General features: G+C 40.1%; 1 protein-coding gene across 1 annotated transcript in view; it reads left to right on the forward strand.

The window, feature by feature from the left end:
• LOC138967488 (phosphatidylinositol 3-kinase regulatory subunit alpha-like) overlaps positions 1–22,973 on the forward strand; it is a gene marked incomplete in the record, with an annotated part of 127,949 nt that overhangs the window by 62,465 nt on the left and 42,511 nt on the right. Inside the window, 1 exon segment of the mRNA XM_070340048.1 lies at positions 20,635–20,747. Coding sequence (XP_070196149.1) covers positions 20,635–20,747 — 113 coding nt within the window.

Consider the following 22,973-nt stretch of genomic DNA (forward strand, 5'->3'; position numbering starts at 1 on the left):
CTTTCCACCCGGCATTCCCCTACCCGAAACCCAGTGCCATAGTGTGATCGGAGATAAGTTTTGGTTTTAGCAGCGGTGTCTGCGAAGAGACTTCAATACATGACACAGAGAAGAGAGTGGGGTCGTCTGCTGCAGCGAAACTAGCGTGACTCGCGCGATTTGGCTCGCTGTGTGCAGTATCTGTGCGCAGCGCACGTGTATGTCTGTGTGGTGTCTCGAAGTGGGGGATTTATTGTAGTAGGTCAACGCGGGGAGAACTGGACTTGTCTGCGTCCTTGGAGTACCTAGCGGCACTGGACGAGAGTACCTATGGAGTACCTGTTCCGAGGTCTTCTTTCATTTTCAACGAACGGACAGTGTCGTCTGCTCAGTGTGTCTGTGTTGCGTGTTCTGTGCTGAAGCGTCGAAATTGCCCGAGCTTTGTCGAGTGTCACTCGAGTCATTATCTCTTTTCTTTTTCTTTCCCCCCTCGGCCTTAATCTCTTCATCTGCTTTGGTGGACTGCAGTGGACAGTTTATTTGGTCGTTTTGGTGCGTGTAAGTTCCCTGCCGTGGGAATATGAAAAGTGTGACTTGCAGCAGCGTGTGGCTGAACATTTAAAGGATGGAACATGAATGGGATGGTGAGTTGGCTTCTCCTCACTAAAAAAAAAAGAAGAGTAAAATGATATATCTATGACATTGACATCGCAATTTTTATTTCCCCCCCCCCCCCCCCCCCCCCTTTTAGGAATGTGCCAGACCATCAACTTATTTTTCAACACTGCTCGATCCCCATAATCAAATTCTGTCTCTGCCGACAATAAAACCTTAAATGAAATTGGTCTCTCTGGCCTTTGGACTTTTCAAGAAAATGTTCAATACTCAAGCGCATGGTTTAAAAAGAAAGTAAAAAGAAGCTTGTATGACCATTATATATCCATAAATGGTTTACAGAAATTGGAACAAAAATATGTTTTGGAATTATCGAATGTTTAAAGATATTTTTGCATGTGAAGACTATGTCACACACCTGCCATATCAGCAATGTGTTTCAATGATGAAGTTTAGAACATTAAACAACAATTTGCCTGTACAGAAAGAATGTTATCTTAACATCCCCAGGTCAGAAAGAACTTGCACCAAATGTGTATCACAAGGCATAGGTGATGAATTCCATTATTTATTTGTCTGTGATTTTTTCAAAGAAGAAAGAGCTGAGTTGTTACCACCTTACTATTGGAAAAAACCTAATGCATTTAAATTTAAAAAGTTGTTTGCTACTAAGAAAAAGAAATTGCTAAAGAATATTTTGGACTTTATTATTGGAATTTGTAACAGTTTTTCATAATTTTTTTATTTTTTTATTTACTATATTAGCATCATGATTGTATTGATTATATTTATTGTTCAAAATGCCCCCATGGGTTATGGACTAATGAAAGTTGAACTTGAATATCACTGACATACATGTATAGAAGTGTAATGAATTGCTGTTTTCAAATCTTTTGAGCTAAAGTGCATAAAAATATTGACTGGAAGGGTAGAGCCGATTCACAATGCACCAGAAATCAATATCTGAACTGGCTTTTAAAAGTAGGCCACACAACCCTGCGGAGCAGACCAGAGGTAATGCTGAAGATAATGTTGAATTCGCTAACACAACAAACAACAAGTCGCATAAGGCGAAAATACAACATTTAGTCAAGCTGTCGAACTCACAGAATGAAACTGAACGTAATGCAATTTTTCAGCAAGACCGGATGCTCCACCGCTCGTGCAAAGGCAGTGAAATTGACAAGAAGAGCAGGGTAGTAGTTGCACTGAGAAGGATAGCACGGTTTTCTGTACCTCTCTTCATTTTAACTTTCTGAGCGTGTTTTTAATCCAAACATATCATATCTATTTGTTTTTGGAATCAGGAACCGACAAGGAATAAGATGAAAGTGTTTTTAAATTGATTTCGAAAATTTAATTTTGATCATAATTTTTATATTTTTAATTTTCAGGGCTTGTTTTTAATCCAAATATAACATATTTATATGTTTTTGGAATCAGAAAATGATGAAGAATAAGATGAACGTAAATTTGGATCGTTTTATAAAAAAAATTTTTTTTTTTACAATTTTCAGATTTTTAATGACCAAAGTCATTAATAAATTTTTAAGCCACCAAGCTGAAATGCAATACCGAAGTCCGGCCTTCGTCGAAGATTGCTTGGCCAAAATTTCAATCAATTTGATTGAAAAATGAGGGTGTGACAGTGCTGCCTCAACTTTTACAAAAAGCCGGATATGACGTCATCAAAGACATTTATCGAAAAAAACAAAAAAAAACGTCCGGGGATATTATTCCCAGGAACTCTCATGTAAAATTTCATAAAGATCGGTCCAGTAGTTTAGTCTGAATCGCTCTACACACACACAGACACACACACACACATACACCATGACCCTCGTCTCGATTCCCCCCTCTACGTTAAAACATTTAGTCAAAACTTGACTAAATGTAAAAAAGGATAGAGTTCGAGTACAGGATGACAAGTAGGGCAGCAGTAAGTAAAGTCCTGTTAAAAGTGCTGCGGCAGCTATAAATTGTGAGTTGAGGTAATCTTTTTCGTAATTTGTGTGACTTGTACATGTTCTATGTGACATTTGCTTTGCGATGCAGGCATGTGTGAAAAATGGACCCGTGGAAAATTAGAAATGCTGTACATGTACTCACAGGAAAGCGTGAATTACAATATATATATTATATAGATATGTGCTCCACAGACGTGTCATTCTTTGGATCAGATTTCTTAATTGAACCGAGAATGCTATAACTATGACTGTATGAGTTTCTCACGTAAAAAAAATGTGTTCATGTATGAATTAAGAAAGACCAAAGCTATCAGGGCAGGGTTTGCACAATTCTACAAAGGTTGTACAAATTTACCTGGGTTTGTAAAGTCTAAAATGTGCTGTGTGACTGAAATTTAAGATTGGTCAAAGAGTATAGATTTTAACAAATCTCAGTAGAAAGTCTCTGCTGACTTACACAGACTTACTCTGTTTCTTTCACAACTTCTGATATTTTATATTCATCACAAAAACTTTTGAGGAGATTAGTTTTAAATATTTGCATATACATATATATATACATAGATATGTTCTCTGTGTAAATGTACAAAGTTTTTTTGAGACGCTAGTTATTGAAAATGTGAGATTGATGCAGAAAAAGAACAATCCGTGTAATAAGGCCTAAAAATAAAATAAGTGTGGTTACAGTAACCCGACCTACCCTATTTTTAGGGGCCGACCCTATAACTTTTTATTATATTTGTCCAAAAAACCCACAAAAACCAAGAAAACGAGTGCAGAATACGCAATGAAAGCGAAAGCGCCCGAGTCGCACACTTATTTTCCTGTCAAGTAGGTTTAATTTGTACACATTAGAAAAAAAAGTTTTAACAAAAAAATGATTGCCTACCTTCCTACCCTATTTTTTTTGGCTATGTTACCGTAACCACACCTTTTTTACATTTAGTCAAGTTTTGACTAAATGTTTTAACATAGAGGGGGAATCGAGACGAGGGTCGTGGTGTATGTGTGTCTGTGTGTGTGTGCGTGTGTGTGTGTAAAGCGATTCAGACTAAACTATTGGACCGATCTTTATGAAATTTTACATGAGAGTTCCTGGGTATAAAATCCCCAGACGTTTTTTTCATTTTTTTGATAAAAATTTATGAGGTCATATCCGGCTTTTTGTAAAAGTTGAGGCGGCACTGTCACACCTTCATTTTTCAATCAAATGGATTGAAATTTTGGCCAAGCAATCCCCGACAAAGGCCGGACTTCGGTATTGCATTTCAGCATGGAGGCTTAAAAATTAATGACTTTGGTCATTAAAAATCTGAAAATTGTAATTAAAATTATTGTTTTATAAAACGATCCAAAATTACTTTTATTTTATTCTTCATCATGTTCTGATTCCAAAAACATATATAAATATGTTATATTGAAGCTCTGAAAATTAAAAATATAAAAATTATGATTAAAATTAAATTTCCGAAATCGTTTTAAAAACAATTTCATCTTATTCCTTGTCGGTTCCTGATTCCAAAAACATATAGATATGATATGTTTGGATTAAAAACACGCTCAGAAAGTTAAAACGAAGAGAGGTACAGTAAAGCGTGCTATGCAGGACAGCGCTACCACTACCGCACTGAACAGGCTCGTCACTTTCACTGCCTTTTGCACTAGCGGCGGACTACGGTCATTGTGAAAAAATGCAGTGCGTTCAGTTTCATTCTGTGAGTTCCACAGCTTGACTAAATGTAGTAATTTCGCCTTACGCGACTTGTTTTTTGTGTGCCTAAAACAAACATGCACACAACCCATGCAAAGAGAAAGTAGATGATCAGGAAGCTTAATTCAGTTAGTGAGTTACCTTTAAGTTGAACGGCATTGAGTGCTCCTTTGACTTTATTATTTTTATTTTGGGTAGATACAATACATTAAGAAGTGCCTGATAATATTTTGGAATGCATTTATAATTTGGGTAATGAGGATCTGCAAACCCTGTCTAATTATAAAAACATCACGCATTTCTCACCCGTGAAGCTCTTGCCAGTAAAATGATGACAGGATTGAACGGGCTTTTAACTCAGTGATACTGTTTCATAGAATATGTGAAACAGATGAAATTTTGAATTCACACTTCCAAAAGCACATTACATTGTAATGAACTTGAGAGGTGAGGAACATAAATAAATATGTGGCTAATATTGTTTGTTAAATTGCAGAATGGTTCACCGGGATAATTGTGTTTGAAGCAGAATCTGCTGAACTTACTGCCTTTCACGCCTGGTGGCGTGTAGGGCAGCGACAATCTGCTGACTACTTGAACCAAAATCCATTCCTAAATACTGTTACTTCAAATCAGTTCATTCTAAATCGGTGTTCATTTAAGGCCAAAAAAAAAAATAGGTGTGGTTTACGGTAACATAGAGCCAAAAAAAATAGGGTAGGTAGGTAGGCAATCACTTTTTTTTTTTTAACTTTTTTTTCTAATGTGTACAAATTAAACCTACTTGACAGGGAAATAAGTGTGCAGACACGGGCGCTTTCGCTTTCATTGCGTTTTTTGCACTCTTTTTTTTGTTTTTGTTTTTTTTTTTTGTTTTTTTTGTGACAAATGTAATAAAAAGTTATAGGATCGGCCCCTAAAAATAGGGTAGGTCGGGTTACCGTAACTACACCTATTTTTTTTTTTAGGCCTAATTGTCGCTGAAAGTTGCGTAGTGTGTGATAGATGCTTCCAGTGATGCACTATGCGTCATGTGTACTGCTTTGAATGATGAAAGTTGTTTTAGAATTGCACCTACTGTGGTCAGACTGTGCAGTAAATGTGTTCTTGCAGAATATTGAAATTTCGGTCGTCTCTGTATTGTCATAGAAACAGAATAACCTACTCAATGTGATTTCATGCAGTAACATTGATGGGGTTGGAATCTGAAGCCTTTTAGTTATCTTACATAAGCTGTTGCACATTTTACACGTGTGTAGCGTTTTAGTTATCTTATATGAGCTGTTGCACATTTTACACATGTCATGCCAAAATCGCGAAATCAGCTGAGTTTTGCTGAAAATAGGTAAAGGCTTCTAAAAATTGTCCATTTCGCAAAATCGGCAGTCTATGACTTTTTATGTCACCAAAACATTGCGTTTGCATTGCGTTAGCTCTCAATTATGGTTTGTATGGTCTGCGTTTGTCTGTGCCGAGCATAAATCCGAAAATGCACAAAACCTCACTTTTACCATAACTTGCCATTACTTATTGATTATTAGAACTTGAGATAACAGTGGCTTTTATCCTTGCTCTCAACCTTTTGTTTTCTTCTTCTTCTCCTGTTGCAAGTCTACAACACTAGATGGAGAGTGTTTTGTTCAAATAGATTTGTGTAATTTGATCATAAATATCAATTTCATGTTCATGGGGGAAAAAACAAATGCAGTTGAAACGAAATAATTTAAGATGAGCACAGTTTCTCCCTCTGAGGTCGAGGAAAGTGGTGGCAGGCAGGTTTCATATTAACGTTTAATTTTGCAGATAGGATTACAACAAAAACATGAAGTAATTATGTAAAGAGTTGCAGAAAACGTTCAACAAAATGTAGGCTGCCTGAAACATGAGACTTTCTTTGATTTTTGTGTTGAAACTGGACAAAAGGGTTAAATTAAAGTGGGGTAATTTCCAGATGCAATACACACATGTGCACCCCTCTCTCTCTCTGGCTCTGTGTGTGTGTGTGTGTTCAAGGACAGATTGTAAGAAAAGGCCTAGCCTTAAATCTGTATCCTTGTAAAAAAAAAGTTCAGTTCAGTTCAGTTCTCTCTATCTCTCTCTTTTTTACCCTGCAAATCTTCACAGATTTACTTCAATTTGATCTTATGTTATCTTTGATCATACAGTATGTTAAAAGGACAAGTTGGAAAATTAGACTTAGAAACCATGCCCTTTTTTAAAATAATAAAATTCATTTCAGTTCCTTTATTTTATCTGAGGCTTTCTAACTTTCTGCCCCCACCACCACCACCCACCCCACCCCCCCCCCCCCCCCCTTTACTTTTCTCTGTCTAATTCTGTGACCCACATCGTTATCAGATAGGTGAAGGTTATGTGACAAGCGGTAATGAAGAAGAAAGAGCCGCTCCACTTTTATCACACAGCACAGGTGCAAGGGGGGGGGGGGGGGGTTCTGAGTGTGAGGAGGAGGGGTGGGGGTGGTCTAGGGTTCTCTTATCAAGGAGTGTGTCCGAAAGTGCCCTAGTTTCACCCGCTCGTTATGTGCAGTGTTTGGCAAGCGGACCTTGGTTGTGAGCTGATAAGCTGCGCGTCTCACTGGCCTAAATCCCTTGTCCACCTCCAAGACAAGTGCTCACGTTTCGGTGCTCAATTTGAGTTGGGTGTTCCTTATGTCGATCCGTTCTAAGGATCAAAGTAAGTGTTGCGTTGGTCACTTCGGTGTCATTGGTGCAACACTTGCTCATTTTCTCTGATTGCCCTGGCCTGGTTATACACAGAACGGTTAAAAAAAAAAGAATTCTCGCTGCACTGTGTATGTGTGCATTAGCGGATGCTATTTCCAGCGGTGGTTTAGTACAAGTAGTGCACAGAATGACGGACGCAGCACAGGCGCTTGACTTCGTTAAACGATTGTTTTAGGGAGCTCACTCGGTTTTAGGCTTGTCTTGTGACCAGGTACACGTATGACCCCATCATATGACAGCACACCTACACGAGGACATTTACATGTATGCATAATGAATGGACTTTATTCAAGGATGAGGGCATACCCCACACTTCATTCTGCATCAGACAGAAATAGACTCCACTCTGTGGTTCTGCTTTTACTTATGGACATACAATGTACCTTATCTTGTGTCACTTGTCAACGTTATGAATGGCGCAAGGCTTATTGTAGTCAGCAACTATGGGCATCAATAGACTCAGTATGGAACCGTGTTTGATATCTTGCATGGCCTGCTACATTTTCTAGGTAAAATTGGATATAAATTGGCCAGCGTACGTGCGTCAGCATGGAAGATCTTGCGAAATGTATTGACCTTTAAGTAATACAAAAAAAGTAGTGTAACTGATGTGTTTCAGTGTGTATTATTGGTAATTGTATTCCCTCAATGTGTGTGTACTTAGTGGGCATATGGTAGTGGTTAATGGTGTGGATATGTATAGACAAACAGCTCTCTGAACACAGTTTGTGGCTGCCCATATGTAATATGTCAGAATATGGTGATGAAACAGTATAAGTGTACTCACATTCAAATGTACACACACACACTCACACTCACACACACACACATACACACATACACAAACACACACAATAAAGGAACAATCTTGAAAAAGAAGGGTATCAAAATGGAGGGGGGGGGGGGGTCTTAAAGTGGGGCAACTTGAACCGGAGTGACGTAAAAGTAGCAGGCCGGATACTTTCAAGGTGAACGAAATAAACTGCACGTGCAACCCGATACCCGAAATCAGCCAACACAGTGGGCTGTCAAACAATAGTTTGTTCTAAAAACGATATTGCGTGCAATGTCACACAATGGTGTCATTGTGTGAATTTAACTGTGGGGATAAAGACACTGTAACCTGTAAGGGTTGAATAAGGGAGCTGTCAGACGACACCATGGAGCCTAAACTGCGTTTGTTGGGAGAAGTCGTGGGTGAGTAAACCAATACAATGTTCCATTCATACTCCCTTTGTTAAAACGTTGGTAGTAACTTAAAACCAATGGCGTGCAGATCTGGGTTAGACATTGTGTTGACACAATGGTTTATTTCAGTTTTATGGAATGTATGGAGAACCATATATTGAAGCTAACAGTATTGGTGTTAACCGGTAATTACCGGTATTCAAATGAGAAAATACCGGAACTAAAATGGTTGCCGGTATGACCTTTTCAACTACCGGGTGTGTTTTGTTGCTGGTTAAGCAACAAAACCAGTACTCTGAGTTGGATTCTTAGCTCTATTATACTTTGGACTATTTCCCATCAGAATGTGGTTGAAGGTGTCGATTGACCCATGGTCTTTTCCTTCCAGGCCGATTCCTACCACTGTACCGAATGACATACCGCGATACGCTTACTTATCGATGGTGGAGAAAATCCTCACGAGGAAAAAAGAGACCAAAGAATATTGCGGCCCCAAAAAGGGAACAAATTGAGACTGTGCCAAAAGGTCAGGTGTCATGTCTACTGTCCCGAATGACACACGATTGCTGACATTTCACCATTGCCAACAGAATAAACAAATAAGAAATAGGTAGAAAATGAATGTGAAAACTGACTTTAATTGTTGATCAGTATTTTCTATACCACTAACAAATAATCTACTTGCACATAGCTGTTTGGCAAATGTATGTTGCATGGGACACACTGACATGAAAGTGGAAGATGTTTTTCCCTCTAGAGAAACTACATATCAAGTTACACTTTTTGTGCTCTTCCATTCCAGTTGGCAATCAATTGTTAACGCATGTTATTAGAAAAAATAGAACGAAAACAGATTAGATAGAATGAAAAATGTACTGGTGATGTCATTTGGGACATACTGACATGAAAACGTCACCTTTTGGCACAGTCTCAATTATGAATACCAAGTTGATGTATACGAGCTCAACCCCTCCTCCCCCACCCCTTTAAAAAAGGGAAGCATTTACGGAAGAAAAGATAACAATTTCAAAATTAGTAAGTAAACTGGAAAATCGAACGAAAAAATCGATCACTTTGAAGAGTTGTGTGTCTACGATCAATACACCACTAAGACCTTCGCAAGGGTTCTTCAACTACTTGGATTATGTGAAGTACGCAAGTGAATGATTCAATCGGCTCATAACTTGCCAGAAATATTGCTATCAGTAAAATTGTTAGTCTTCTTCTGCGTTCGTGGGCTGAAACTCCCACGTACACTACGTGTTTTTTGCACGAGTGGAATTTTACGTGTATGACCGTTTTTACCCCGCCATTTAGGCAGCCATACGCCGCTTTCGGGGGAAGCATGCTGGGTATTTTCGTGTTTCTATAACCCACCGAACTCTGACATGGATTACAGGATCATTTTCGTGCGTACTTGGTCTTGTGCTTGCGTGTACACACGGGGGTGTTCGGACACCGAGGAGAGTCTGCACACAAAGTTGACTGAGAAATAAATCTCTCGCCGAACGTGGGGACGAACTCACGCTGACAGCGGCCAACTGGATACAAATCCAGCGCGCTACCGACTGAGCTACATCCCCGCCCAAAATTGTTAGTCAGTTTACTGTGAAAAAAGTTAAAAATGATAAAACAAAAATGCACTAAGAGAGAAAGTAGATAGAGAAAAAAAATAGTTGCAAAAGTGTGTGTGTGTGTGGGGGGGGGGGGGGGGGAGAAGAAATTGAAACACGCTTTTAAGAAAATAGAAGTGAGTGATTAGTGAGGACCAAAAGAAAGAAAACAAGTCGCGTAAGGCGAAATTACTACATTTAGTCAAGCTGTGGAACTCACAGAATGAAACTGAACGTAGTCCTCCGCTAGTGCAAAAGGCAGTGAAAGTGACGAGCCTGTTTGGCGCAGTAGCGGTTGCGCTGTGCTTCATACCACGCTTTACTGTACCTCTCTTCGTTTTAACTTTCTGAGCGTGTTTTTAATCCAAACATATCATATCTATATGTTTTTGGAATCAGGAACCGACAAGGAATAAGATGAAAGTGTTTTTAAAACGATTTCGGAAATTTAATTTTGATCATAATTTTTATATTTTTAATTTTCAGAGCTTGTTTTTAATCCAAATATAACATATTTATATGTTTTTGGAATCAGAAAATGATGAAGAATAAGAGGAACGTAAATTTGGATCGTTTTATTAAAAAATTTTTTTTTACAATTTTCAGATTTTTAATGACTAAAGTCATTAATTAATTTTTAAGATAGCAAACTGAAATGCAATACCAAAGTCCGGCCTTCGTCGAAGATTGCTTGGCCAAAATTTCAATCAATTTGATTGAAAAATGAGGGTGTGACAGTGCCGCCTCAACTTTTACAATAAGCCGGATATGACGTCATCAAAGACATTTATCGAAAAAAAGAAGAAAAAAACGTCCGGGGATATCATTCCCAGGAACTCTCATGTCAAATTTTATAAAGATCGGTCCAGTAGTTTAGTCTGAGTCGCTCTACACACACACACACACACACACACACACACACATATATATACACCACGACCCTCGTCTCGATTACCCCCTCTATGTTAAAACATTTAGTCAAAACTTGACTAAATGTAAAAAGTAGAGAAGAAAGAAAGAGACAGAGAGTAGAAACAAGAGCGAGAAAGCAAAGAAGAAGGGGGGGGGGGAGGGAGGGGAGGGAGAAGAAGAAAGAGCGAGACGAAAATAGAAGGAGATCGATGAAAGCAGCCACAGTTGAAGAACCCTTGCGAAGGTCTCAGTGGTGTATTGATCGTAGACACACAACTCAACCGCTAGGGACAGCAGCCCCCTCCCCAGTCCATTCCCCCTTTCACCACCATTGGGAGTGCCCCAGTCACCTTTTACACTGACGGGGCAATTTTCTCGCTGTGTCAGCAGTTTCCACCTCGCTGCTCGCTTTTGATGGAAAAGGTGTTCTAAAAGGCCTGTTTTAGAAGGGGGTAGACGGGGTGGTGGGGGGGGGGGGGGATACTAAAGAACGACCTTCTAATGTGAGAACAGATGGCGATTCTTCAAAGTGATTGGTTTTTGGATTATGTGAAGTACGCAAGTGAATGATTCAATCGGCTCATAACTTGCCAGAAATATTGCTATCACTAAAATTGTTAGTTCACTGTGGAACAGGAGAGTAGTTTACTGCGAAACAGGAGAGTGATTTACCGTAATTTGGGAGAGTAATTATGTAGTCATTCATTTTGCGAAAAGGTACCCTTGGACAACGGTTATTAGGAACGTGTGACTGGCTCACATCATAACAAAAAAATGGAATATATTATATAAGCAAGTAAGTGTATCAGTCTACTACTGATTTATGCGAAGGTATGACTCGGCGATTTGACTTTGTGCATCTGAGCGATCGAGAAGAAGAAGACTTGGTGCATAGCTTACTATGATTTGGGATAGGCCCATGAACGTGTCTATTAACTTGATCAGTTTATTCAAAAAGGAAATGAATAGTTTAAAGGGAATGAATCGTTTAAAGGGAAAGAATCGTTTAAAGGGAAAGGATCGTTTAAAGGGAAAGAATCGATTAAAGGGAAAGAATCGTTTAAATGGAATGAATCGTTTAAAGGGAAAGAATCGTTTAAAGGGAATAAATCGTTTAAAGGGAATGAATCGTTTTAGATCTATTCAAAACTGATTTGGTTCATTCAAATTTACAGCAAATAGCCTTAATTGTGCCAGAAACTGTCAACATGTGGGTGCTGCAGGGCAAACTGGCAACATGTGGGTGCTGCAGGGCAAACTGGCAAAGGAAACAGCCCTTATGATTTTTAACCATCCTCTTATGTAATAGAGGGGTGGGGGTGTCACTGGGATATGAATGTTGATGTCATAAATGTTAGTGTCAGGACTGAATGTGCCGAGTGTATGCTTGTGACGAGAGGATCGGGATGCACGAGAATTAGTTTATAGTCGTGTTTGAATGGTGAGCGAAGTCAGGCCTTCGTCGAAGATTGCTTGGCCAAAATTTCAATCAATTTGATTGAAAAATGAGGGTGTGACAGTGCCGCCTCAACTTTTACAAAAAGCCGGAAATGACGTCATCAAAGGTATTTATCGAAAAAAAGAAAATAACGTCCGGGGATATCATTCCCAGGAACTCTCATGTAAAATGTCATAAAGATCGGTCCAGTAGTTTTGTCTGAATCGCTCTACACACACACACACACGCACAGACACACACACACACATACACCACGACCCTCGTCTCGATTCCCCCTCTATGTTAAAAGATTTAGTCAAAACTTGACTAAATGTAAAAATGAACGAGGATTAAAAAGAGAGAGGGTGAGAGATTGGGGCGGCGAGAAGGTGGTGGTGGTGGTGGTAGGGATAAGGGACACACAAAGAAGAAGAAAGGAGGTAGCTGGAAAAAGCTTTCGCAGCCTTGATGATAAGTTATTTCGGGAAACGCATCACGCCGGCAAAATGTGGGGTTGCTGAAAAGTAGGGTCCACGGAAAAAGCCGCCAGTATGGAACGCAAGACACTGTAAACTGTACATACATACAGCTAGCTAAGCAAGAACCTAAAGGTACTCGAGCTGCCAGGGGTATATATATGGGGTGTTTAGACAAGGTCTGTATTTCAATGGTGGTGTTGATAAGCAGGATCCGTGGTAGGAAAAGGGGAGGGGGGGTATTAGTAGGACTAAAGGGTGCATTTTACTTTTGAGCAAGCTATCGGGAGGAAAATTGATAGAATGCAGGTAAGTAAGAATTAAGTACATGCATGTATAGTAAGTACATGTATCTTTTTAGCGGTGGTACAAATAGGCTAGAAGGCATGAGGCAGGGATGACTAAGATGGGGGTCTACCAGAAGGTTTCAGTGGTAGGGGTGGAGGAGAAAGGTGGGTTAGGGGTGGAGGCTAGGCGGTATGAATACGGAAGGGTATATCCAATATTAGTTTTAGAATGGACTGAAGGTTGCAGTGGTATTCACGATTCATTGAAATCCAAACAAGAGGCGAAGCCTTCACGGCTCACGTAAGAAATCGACAAACAGTAACACAAACTCAATCACTCCGTCACACATACACACACACAGTAAGCATACCGTCGCGATATAACCTTGAACGGTTGAAAACGACGTTAAACACCAAATAAAGAAAGAACAAGAAATTCCTCCGAGGTAGGAAAAACACCCCCGTCCTTACCATTCTCACTGCCACCAACTGAGAAGGTTATTTCCCTTTGACCATTAATATGTCCCTCTATAAGTCCTTGTAGAATCTTAATCCACCAATAACTCCCTAACCGTGTGTTTGACTGGTCCCAATTTTTGTAAGGACCGTCTCAGGAATGTATAGAACCTGTTCACCAAGTTTGGTGACGATCGGTCCGTTCATTCTTGAGATCTATATGCGAACACAAACAAACAAACACATCGACCGAATCCTATACACACCCCTATACCGGGGGTGTAAAGAAACAGTAAGCATAAGTGATACGGTGCAAGAGTGCGAGACACTAGATCTAGATCTGTCTTTCTGTAGCCTACTTTTTATATTTAGTCAAGTTTTGACTAAATATTTTAACATCGAGGGGGAATCGAAACGAGGGTCGTGGTGTATGTGCGTGTGTGCGTGCGCGTGTGCGTGTGTGTGTGTGTGTGTGTGTGTGTGTGTGTAGAGCGATTCAGACTAAACTACTGGACCGATCTTTATGAAATTTGACATGAGAGTTCCTGGGTATGAAATCCCCGAACGTTTTTTTCATTTTTTTGATAAATGTCTTTGATGACGTCATATCCGGCTTTTCGTGAAAGTTGAGGCGGCACTGTCACGCCCTCATTTTTCAACCAAATTGGTTGAAATTTTGGTCAAGTAATCTTCGACGAAGCCCGGACTTCGGTATTGCATTTCAGCTTGGTGGCTTAAAAATTAATTAATGACTTTGGTCATTAAAAATCTGAAAATTGTAAAAAAAAAATAAACATTTATAAAACGATCCAAATTTACGTTTATCTTATTCTCCATCATTTGCTGATTCCAAAAACATATAAATATGTTATATTCGGATTAAAAACAAGCTCTGAAAATTAAATATATAAAAATTATTATCAACATTTTTTTTTCGAAATCAATTTAAAAACACTTTCATCTTATTCCTTGTCGGTTCCTGATTCCAAAAATATATAGATATGATATGTTTGGATTAAAAACACGCTCAGAAAGTTAAAACGAAGAGAGGTACAGAAAAGCGTGCTATCCTTCTCAGCGCAACGAATACCCCGCTCTTCTTGTCAATTCCACGGGCACTGCCTTTGCCACGGGCGGTGGAGTGACGATGCTACGAGTATACGGTCTTGCTGCGTTGCGTTCAGTTTCATTCTGTGAGTTCGACAGCTACTTGACTAAATATTGTATTTTCGCCTTACGCGACTTGTTAGTACTTATGGGGACACGACTGCCAGATGGCCAGATCGACACTGCGCTTTCGACAGCGCTTCCTCGCGCAGACACTGGAAACACGCTGTGCAGATTAACCTGTAGGAAATCTCCTTTGGTATCTTCTTTATCTATTTTTCTGGAGCTACGAAACCGAACAATGTGAAATCGTGTTCTCCGAATCGGCGAACTGCAGCTCGGTGATAACTGTATCTATACCACAATCCTTCACGCGATCTGACCTAACCTTGACGCCTGACCTGGTCTACATACCATACACGACATAGACCAGTCAGCTGTTTTTACCCCTCCAAAACCCCCCCACCACCTGTTTTCTTTGGATACACACTTTAACTACATACCTGCCGACGAAATGTTGATCTTTGCTTCAATACTTTGAAGCTGTTGCTTGGATAATAACCAGGTAAAATTAGTATTTCGGTGTTCAGTCAAATGTTAGTTTATATCACATACACACACACACACACACACACACACACACACACACACACACACACACACACACACACACACACACACATACACACGCACAGACAGACAAAAGTTAGCATCGCATAGGCTACACTTACGTGAGCCAAAAACAGACTACTAACGTTCAAAAACTTAATCCACAATCAAAAAACGAGAAAGAGAAGTATTTAGAACGTTCAATTGTTGTGAATATTTTCTAAACAAAATGAAACGTTCTAAATACCTACCTGTCTTGTTTTACGATTCATGAATCACCGAGTCCAACCTAGAGCGAAGAAAGACTACACCTAAATCAGTTCTGGTCGCGAAGGCTTAGAGTCAGGTCATGGGATTTTCCACAACACGTACACCATGTAACCTGCACCCTCGCAGAAAGGCCTACTGAACCAGTCATCAAATCAGCTGTGTGTATGGTGCAACGTACATTTCTGGCACTCGGCCCATTCTGTAGGCAACGCAAGACATACTTCCAGTGCGGGGTTAAAAACGGGTGGAAGGGTGGTGAGGGAGAGACGGAGTGGGTTGGGGGGAGGTGGGGGCGAGATTATAAAGGTTGGAATAAGGTAGGGCCTACGAGATTCATGACGGGGAGATGTTTTTATTTCTTTAGAAATTTTTTTCTTTTTCTTTGGCTATATAAATTTAATCAGATTTAATTACACGACTGCATTTAAATCCCGCAGTGGGACACTGCGGTTATGAAATTAAAGGCCCCTCCTGTTTTTGGAACCGCAGGAGCTTTCTAGTTTGCTGTTAAGTAGATTTTTGGTTCCTCTTTCCTGTCATGCTCTCTTTTTCTTCATGAATTCTTTTCTTTTTTCTGCCTTCTTGCTCATTCACCTGTATTTTTTCCAAAAATCTCTTCTCTTGCCGCTTGTCTCGCGATTCATGCATAGTTTAATCTGTTAGTGTTCTGATGTAAGTCCAGCAGTAGATAGCAGTGATGTTCCTAGGACTGGAGGGCAACAGGACAAAATGTCCTGAATCAAAAAACTAATAGGACATCATGTCCTGACTACAAAAAAACAATAGGACATTCAGATCAAGCGAACAAATCATGGCACCTAACCTTTTTAGATGACTGAGAATATATGAATAAAGGCAAATAAAAACAGTTCCAAATTTATTTTAATATTTTAAATGCAACAGTGTTCAGTGGGGATCGTCTGTTCGTACATGGTCTGCCAGTGCGGATTTGCGAAAGTTGCTGCAACCAACGGTGAACGAGTTTGAGGCAACGCCATCCTCCTGACAGATGGTGCAGAACATCAGTTCTTTTTCTTTGCTGTAGCTGAGCCAAGGGAACATAGAAAACCAGCTCTGCACAAACTTTCTGGTCGCCCCTACTTTCGTTTCTTGCGTCTCTTCCTGCGTCTCTTCCTGAGGTTGTAGATCTATTGGCTCACCTTCTGAGGCTTCAGTCTCCGACGGGGCCGAAGGCCCTGCAACTTGACTGTCCGTGTCGTCCTTTTTTTTTAACAAAGCCACTCAAAAGTATCTGCCCTTTTCCCACGCAAACCTTTTTCTTCGGCGGCATCTTTGCAGAAATGTGGCGGCGGAAGTAAAGTGTCGCTGTCAAAAGTAGCGAGAGTTGTGGCTCTTGTAATATTGTTCGGTCGAGAGTTGCGTCCCTTGTGTTATTGTTCGACCGAGAGTAAAAATTGAAGTTCAAGTAGGTCCCGATTCGAACTCGTTTTAACGGGGTTTGATACTTCAGTTTATACAGATTCTTCTTGCAGTGACCGCTCTAGACGTAATACTATCGGACAATGACCGCGGACTTCGCGATCGGATCGGACATTTGACGGGACAGAGGTGTTTGCAATCGGTCATTTTACAACCTAAATCGGTCTATGACCGATGACCGACGCCTCGGAACATCACTGAGATAGGTTAAGCCTATTTTAACATACTGGAAACTGGTAATCTTCCAGTAGGTATTAATTTAGTTTTACTAAAGCCTGCTGGGACACAAGTAATGGGTTAGTGCATTTGTAAACAGGAATCGCTTGACAAGTGGCCCCCTTCATCCCCACCTTCCTCGTCCTGATATGGCTCTGCGTAGTCGGCTGGACGTTAAGCAACAAATAAACAAACAAACAAACTGCATTTAAAATTAAATGCATGCACACACATCTGGGCTTAACACCCACGTGTCTTGTAATTATACCTGGAACTATTTTATCCATGCAGCAGGTTTGAATGACATCTTGTTCTAAGAACTGAGAGTTTAACGATAGTTTGGGCTCAGGTCGTGTATATTTAGTATGAACAAGATCGCTGTTTTAGTGATTGTTGAATGTGATTGAGTTTGAAGGTTTATCATATTATGTACAAGTTCACATACGACTCGAAATAGTTTTCATGAAGATATATATAACATCAGAAATTGTGAAAGAAACAATTGAAAGTCAGCAGAGACTTTCTTCCGAGATTTGTTAAAATCTCTTAGCAGAGAAAGAGATATATATATATATATATACTTTCCTGGTAGGTTAATCCGAAATGAAATCAGCAACTGGTCAAAGATAGCGGTTAATATTTATTTTGACCGATTGTTCCTAATCAATAATCACTGTGTTTAAGACTTGATTCAGCTGGTTGGTATAACAGAGTGACACGGTTTGCTGTGGCAGTAGATGTACAATTTGTTAAGAAATAATGCTCGGAAAATGATGAACATTAGATTGCTGCCACACTGAGTAGGTACAGAAAAACTACAGTCGAACCTGTTGATAACGACAACCGAAGGGACCGAGCAAAAGTGGTGGTTATATATATATGTTACAGTTAATCTGTGAAACCAGGGAATACGTGTATTAACTAGGTAATACATGAATTAACTGACGGAAAAAAACAGTTAATTCATGTATTACCTAAAATAGTTTAGTTAATATACGTATTCCCTGGTTTCACAGATTAACTGTAACATATATATATGGTCGCTGTGGAAAGGTGAATAATACAGGGGAAAACACTCTTTGCGGATTTCTTTGGGTGTTCGTTGTGGTCAGGTGGTCGTTATCGAAAGATGGTCGCTTGGGCAGGTTCGACAGTACTGTTCACCAGTGCGAACATCCCGGACATTGTAACTGTGACTGTTATAATTTGTGGCAGGGGCCTTGAGGGATGGACTTAAAACAAAAGCTCCTTTAGTCTTTGTGTGCATGCAGTTAAAAGAAGAAAAACAAAGCTCATCAGTGACTGGGCACTTATTCAGTCTATTGTGATTTGTACAGAAAATTCACAGGCGCACAATGTTGACGCTTGTGTTCATTAATAAGGTCAGACTGATCATTTGCAAATTGATTGAGTCTCAGCATTCAGTCATTTCAAGTACGACACGGAAATTAGGCTCAACATTCTTCCCCACCATTTCTAGGTTAGCAGGGAGGTTTTGAACAACAAAGGGAGTGCATGTTTTCGCCTGCGAATTCGAGGTTAGGAGGAAATGATGTAACTATGATATGCATACATGTATGAGATTTACCAGTATGGTTTGTGGGGGAGAGACGCGAGAGTTACTTTTGCTGTGCTATGGGAGATCTTGGTTTGGTTTGGTTGATCGAGTGCTTGAGAGAGAGAGAGAGAGAGAGAGAGAGAGAGAGAGAGAGAGAGAGAGAGAGAGAGAAAAAAGAGAGAAAGAGAGAGATGCTAGATGGAGAGAAAGAGAGAGACAAACAGACAAAGAGAGAATCGTTAGTGAATTTCCGTCCTTTGCTTATGTGTAACTTTGCAGTGTAACTGTCCTGAACTGGTTACAAAGGCTCTGTTGATTGCTTTGAAGTGAATGGTGTATGAGGGTATAAATACATTTTCATGCACTTTTTTGGTAATACATGGATGACAGCTAGCTGGGAGGACTGGGTGGCCGAGTGGTAACGCACTTGCGCTCGGAAGCGAGAGGTTGCGAGTTCGACCCTGGGTCAGGGCGTTAGCAATTTTCTCCCCCCTTTCCTAACCTAGGTGGTGGGTTCAAGTGCTAGTCTTTCGGATGAGACGAAAAACCGAGGCCCCTTCGTGTACACTACATTGGGGTGTGCACGTTAAAGATCCCACGATTGACAAAAGGGTCTTTCCTGGCAAAATTGTATAGGCATAGATAAAAATGTCCACCAAAATACCCGTGTGACTTGGAATAATTGGCCGTGAAAAGTAGGATATGCGCCGAAATGGCTGCGATCTGCTGGCCGATGTGAATGCGTGATGTATTGTGTAAATAAATTCCATCTCACACAGCATAAATAAATCCCTGCGCCTTGAATATGTGCGCGATATAAATTGCATAAAATAAAAATAAAATAAATGAAAAAATAAATCCCTGCGCTTAGAACTGTACCCACGGAATACGTGCGATATAAGCCTCATATTGATTGATTGATTGATAGCTGATGGTATGTTGTGCATGTCATTAATAGTTGTAAAATCCTTCCCTATAGTGTCTGGGTACAGACGGATGTTCAGTGGGGAATACCGTAATTAGCTTCCTGCAAACGTAGTATGATGATAGCGCAGAAAATGGTCGGTGTTTAAATGTGAGTGAGTTTTTAAACAGAGCTTTAATGCAATTGCAATATCATGACATATGTACACTCGTGTTACACGGTCAGTCAGTTTTTCTTCATTTGCTTTTTCATTTATTTTAAGGTGTCTAACGATCAGTTGTTTTCTGTCGCCCTTTTCTCGTTGAATTTTGTATTTTGGTTAATATTTTGCATTTGACATTTGCCGCTTTCTGGTTGTATGAAAGATTCGTAGACTCTTAAATAAGTGCAAGTCAGAATACATAGTTTTTGTTGTTGGCTACTTGTACAGGGCGGTTGTAGAACCGCTCTATGAAATGCGCACAGTAATGAGTATACACTGATGTCTCCGAAAAAAGGGAGAAGTAAGCGTCTGTCTGTTTGTATATCTGTGTGTGTGTGTGTGTAGGGCAGGGGGGGGGGGGGTAGCTCAGTAGCTCAGTTGGTAGAGCACTGGACTTGTGATCGTAAGTTAGCAGGTTCGATTTCGGGCCGTGGCGGACACGGGTCAACTTTATGTGCAGACCCAGAGACGAAGCCATGTCCCACCCCCGTGACACCACAATGGCATGTAAAAGACCTCGGACATTCTGCCATTTGTGCAGATGGCTGATATCACCTAAACACGCATACACTTGTGTATCTCGTCAAAAGCCATGAGGGTATAAAACTCGAATCATATAATGTCTTGTCCTTAAGAGGCGAAATATTCTCTCTCTCTATTTGTGTGTGTGTGTGTGTGTGTGTGTGTGTGTGTGTGTGTGTGTGTGTGTGTTTGCGCGCGCATTTCTCTTTCTTTCAGTTTCGCCCCCATTGTTTGTCTGGATGGGTAAAATTTTAATTGGTGTGACCAAAGAGCTTTCCGTAGTGGAAAGTCAAGAGAAAGCTCTTTGGTGTGGCTGTGTATGTTTTATTTTTCTTACTTTCACTTTCGTGCAGTTTGACGGCTAATAATGATGCAATGTTTTCCTTGTTGTGCTTGCAGTATGCGGAAAGTGTTGCCATGAAGCGTGCTCGCCTTACATCCTCCACTCACAGTGTAACCGTGACCGCGCCGCTGCTTCCAAGCTTGACCCATACGTTTCTGACCACCATGTGGTAAGTTGACAGTTTGATTGATTCATTTATTCAATCGTTCATTCATTGATTGGTTCATTTATTCAATCGTTCACCGGCACGGTTGGCCTAGTGGTAAAGGCGTCCGCCCCGTGATCGGGAGGTCGTGGGTTCGAACCCCGGCCGGGTCATACCTAAGACTTTAAAATTGGCAATCTAGTGGCTGCTCCGCCTGGCGTCTGGCATTATGGGGTTAGTGCTGGTGAGACATGAAGCCTGTGCTGCGACTTCTGTCTTGTGTGTGGCGCACGTTATGTCAAAGCAGCACCGCCCTGATATGGCCCTTCGTGGTCGGCTGGGCGTTAAGCAAACAAACAAACAAATTCAATCGTTCATTCATTGATTGATTCATTTATTCAATCGTTCATTCATTGATTGGTTCATTTATTCAATCGTTCATTCATTGATTGGTCCATTTATTCAATCGTTCATTCATTGATTGGTTGATTGATTTATTCGTTCATTCATTTATTCATTCATTGGTCCATTCATTCGTTCATTTATTGATTGGTTCCATAATTAATTAATTAGTTCGTTCGTTTGTTCGTTCTTTACAAGAAAGAGGCAGGGTACTATAGGTTGCTGTTGATGTGTGTCGTCCATCAATTCGTTTGTCATTTACTTACTTTTTTTGTTGGTTGATTCGTTTATCAGTTACTTGGTTACTGACAGTGATCGTGCTAGTCTTTTTACAGGTACAAATACTGGCTCTCAATAAAAAAAATTAAAAAAGCTATTTAAACTCTGTCACTCTGTCATGCCAAACGCTCACATCAACTGATAACATCATCAATTATATTGAGCAAATCTGTCAAACAAAACAAGTACAAAGACGATGACATCAACTGATATAGATAGATAACATCTACAACAATTATATTGAACAAATCTGTCAAACAAAACAAGTACAAAGACTCTTTAGAATTAATAAATGAAAAAAGTCAATGTCATGTCAAACGGTCACATCAGCTGATAACGGTGTTTGTGTGTGTGTGTCTGATAGTTTGATCACGCGTGCGTGTTCCCAGGCTTATGCAAAATCTGCTTTGGACGATACTGTTCACATTCTCTGTGGCATTAGGCTAGGACAACCCCGTTGAAAAATGAAGATCGAAAACTCACACAGCAACCTGTTAAAAGTCGAAACTAAACTTAGCAAAACCAATTATTGTAGTTGCAGAGTTTGCACCGCGCAAACTTTTGGAGAGAACAAGTTTCAAATGGAAGTAAAAGTTTGACGCGGACTTCCAGCGAGGAAAGCTGCGTTTTGACAGGGCAAATAAACCAGTTGCAGTTTTATGTCCAACAGAGGTCGTTAAAAACTGACAGGCTTAATGCGTGGGCCCCCTGTTTCACCCTTTTCTACAAGCAGCTTAAATTAACTGCTTTTTTTTCCCCTTTTTACATTTAGTCAAGTTTTGACTAAATGTTTTAACATAGAAGGGGAATCGAGACGAGGGTGGTTATGTGTGTGTATGTGTGTGTGTGTGTGTGTGTGTGTGTGTGTGTGTGTGTGTGTGTGTGTGTGTGTGTGTGTGTGTGTGTGTGTGTGTACATCGATTCCGAAAAAACTGCCGATCTTCTTGAAATTTCACATAAGAGTTCCCCAGACGGGTTTTTTTTCATTTTTTGGATAAATATCTCTGACGTCATATCCGGCTTTTTGTGAAAGTTGAGGCCGCACTGTCACGCCCTCTTTTTTTAACCAAATTGATAGAAGTTTTGGTCAAGCAATCTTCGACGAATTCCGGACTATGGGATTGCATTTCAGCTTTGGAGCTTACAAATTAGTTAATTAGATAACTCATTAAAGTTGACATTAAAATCAAATTTTTACTAACATCTTTAAAAATGAATGCATCGTATTCCTCAATTTCTCCTGAATCCAAATATATATACATATGATATGTTTACTCTAAAAATGTGCTCAGAATTAAAGAAAATAGGTTAAGTAAGTAATGCGTTCGCACGCTACGCGGAGACGAGCGTGACCCGTCTGGGTCTTTTGGTGTGGTTAGTCGAGACTATCTTAAAATAGTCGCGTAGTCTCGGCGATGACTGATTTTTGGCTCACGTAAGTGTAGCCTATGCGATCGTAACTTTGTCTGTCTGTGCGTGCGTTTGTGCGTGTGTGCGTGTGTGTGTATGTCTGTGGTAGAAACTTTAACATTTCCGAGTCTATGTGTGAGTGGTTATCCAAGACTATGG

Source organism: Littorina saxatilis, linkage group LG5 (assembly GCF_037325665.1).
Source record: "Littorina saxatilis isolate snail1 linkage group LG5, US_GU_Lsax_2.0, whole genome shotgun sequence".
Taxonomy (NCBI): domain Eukaryota; kingdom Metazoa; phylum Mollusca; class Gastropoda; order Littorinimorpha; family Littorinidae; genus Littorina; species Littorina saxatilis.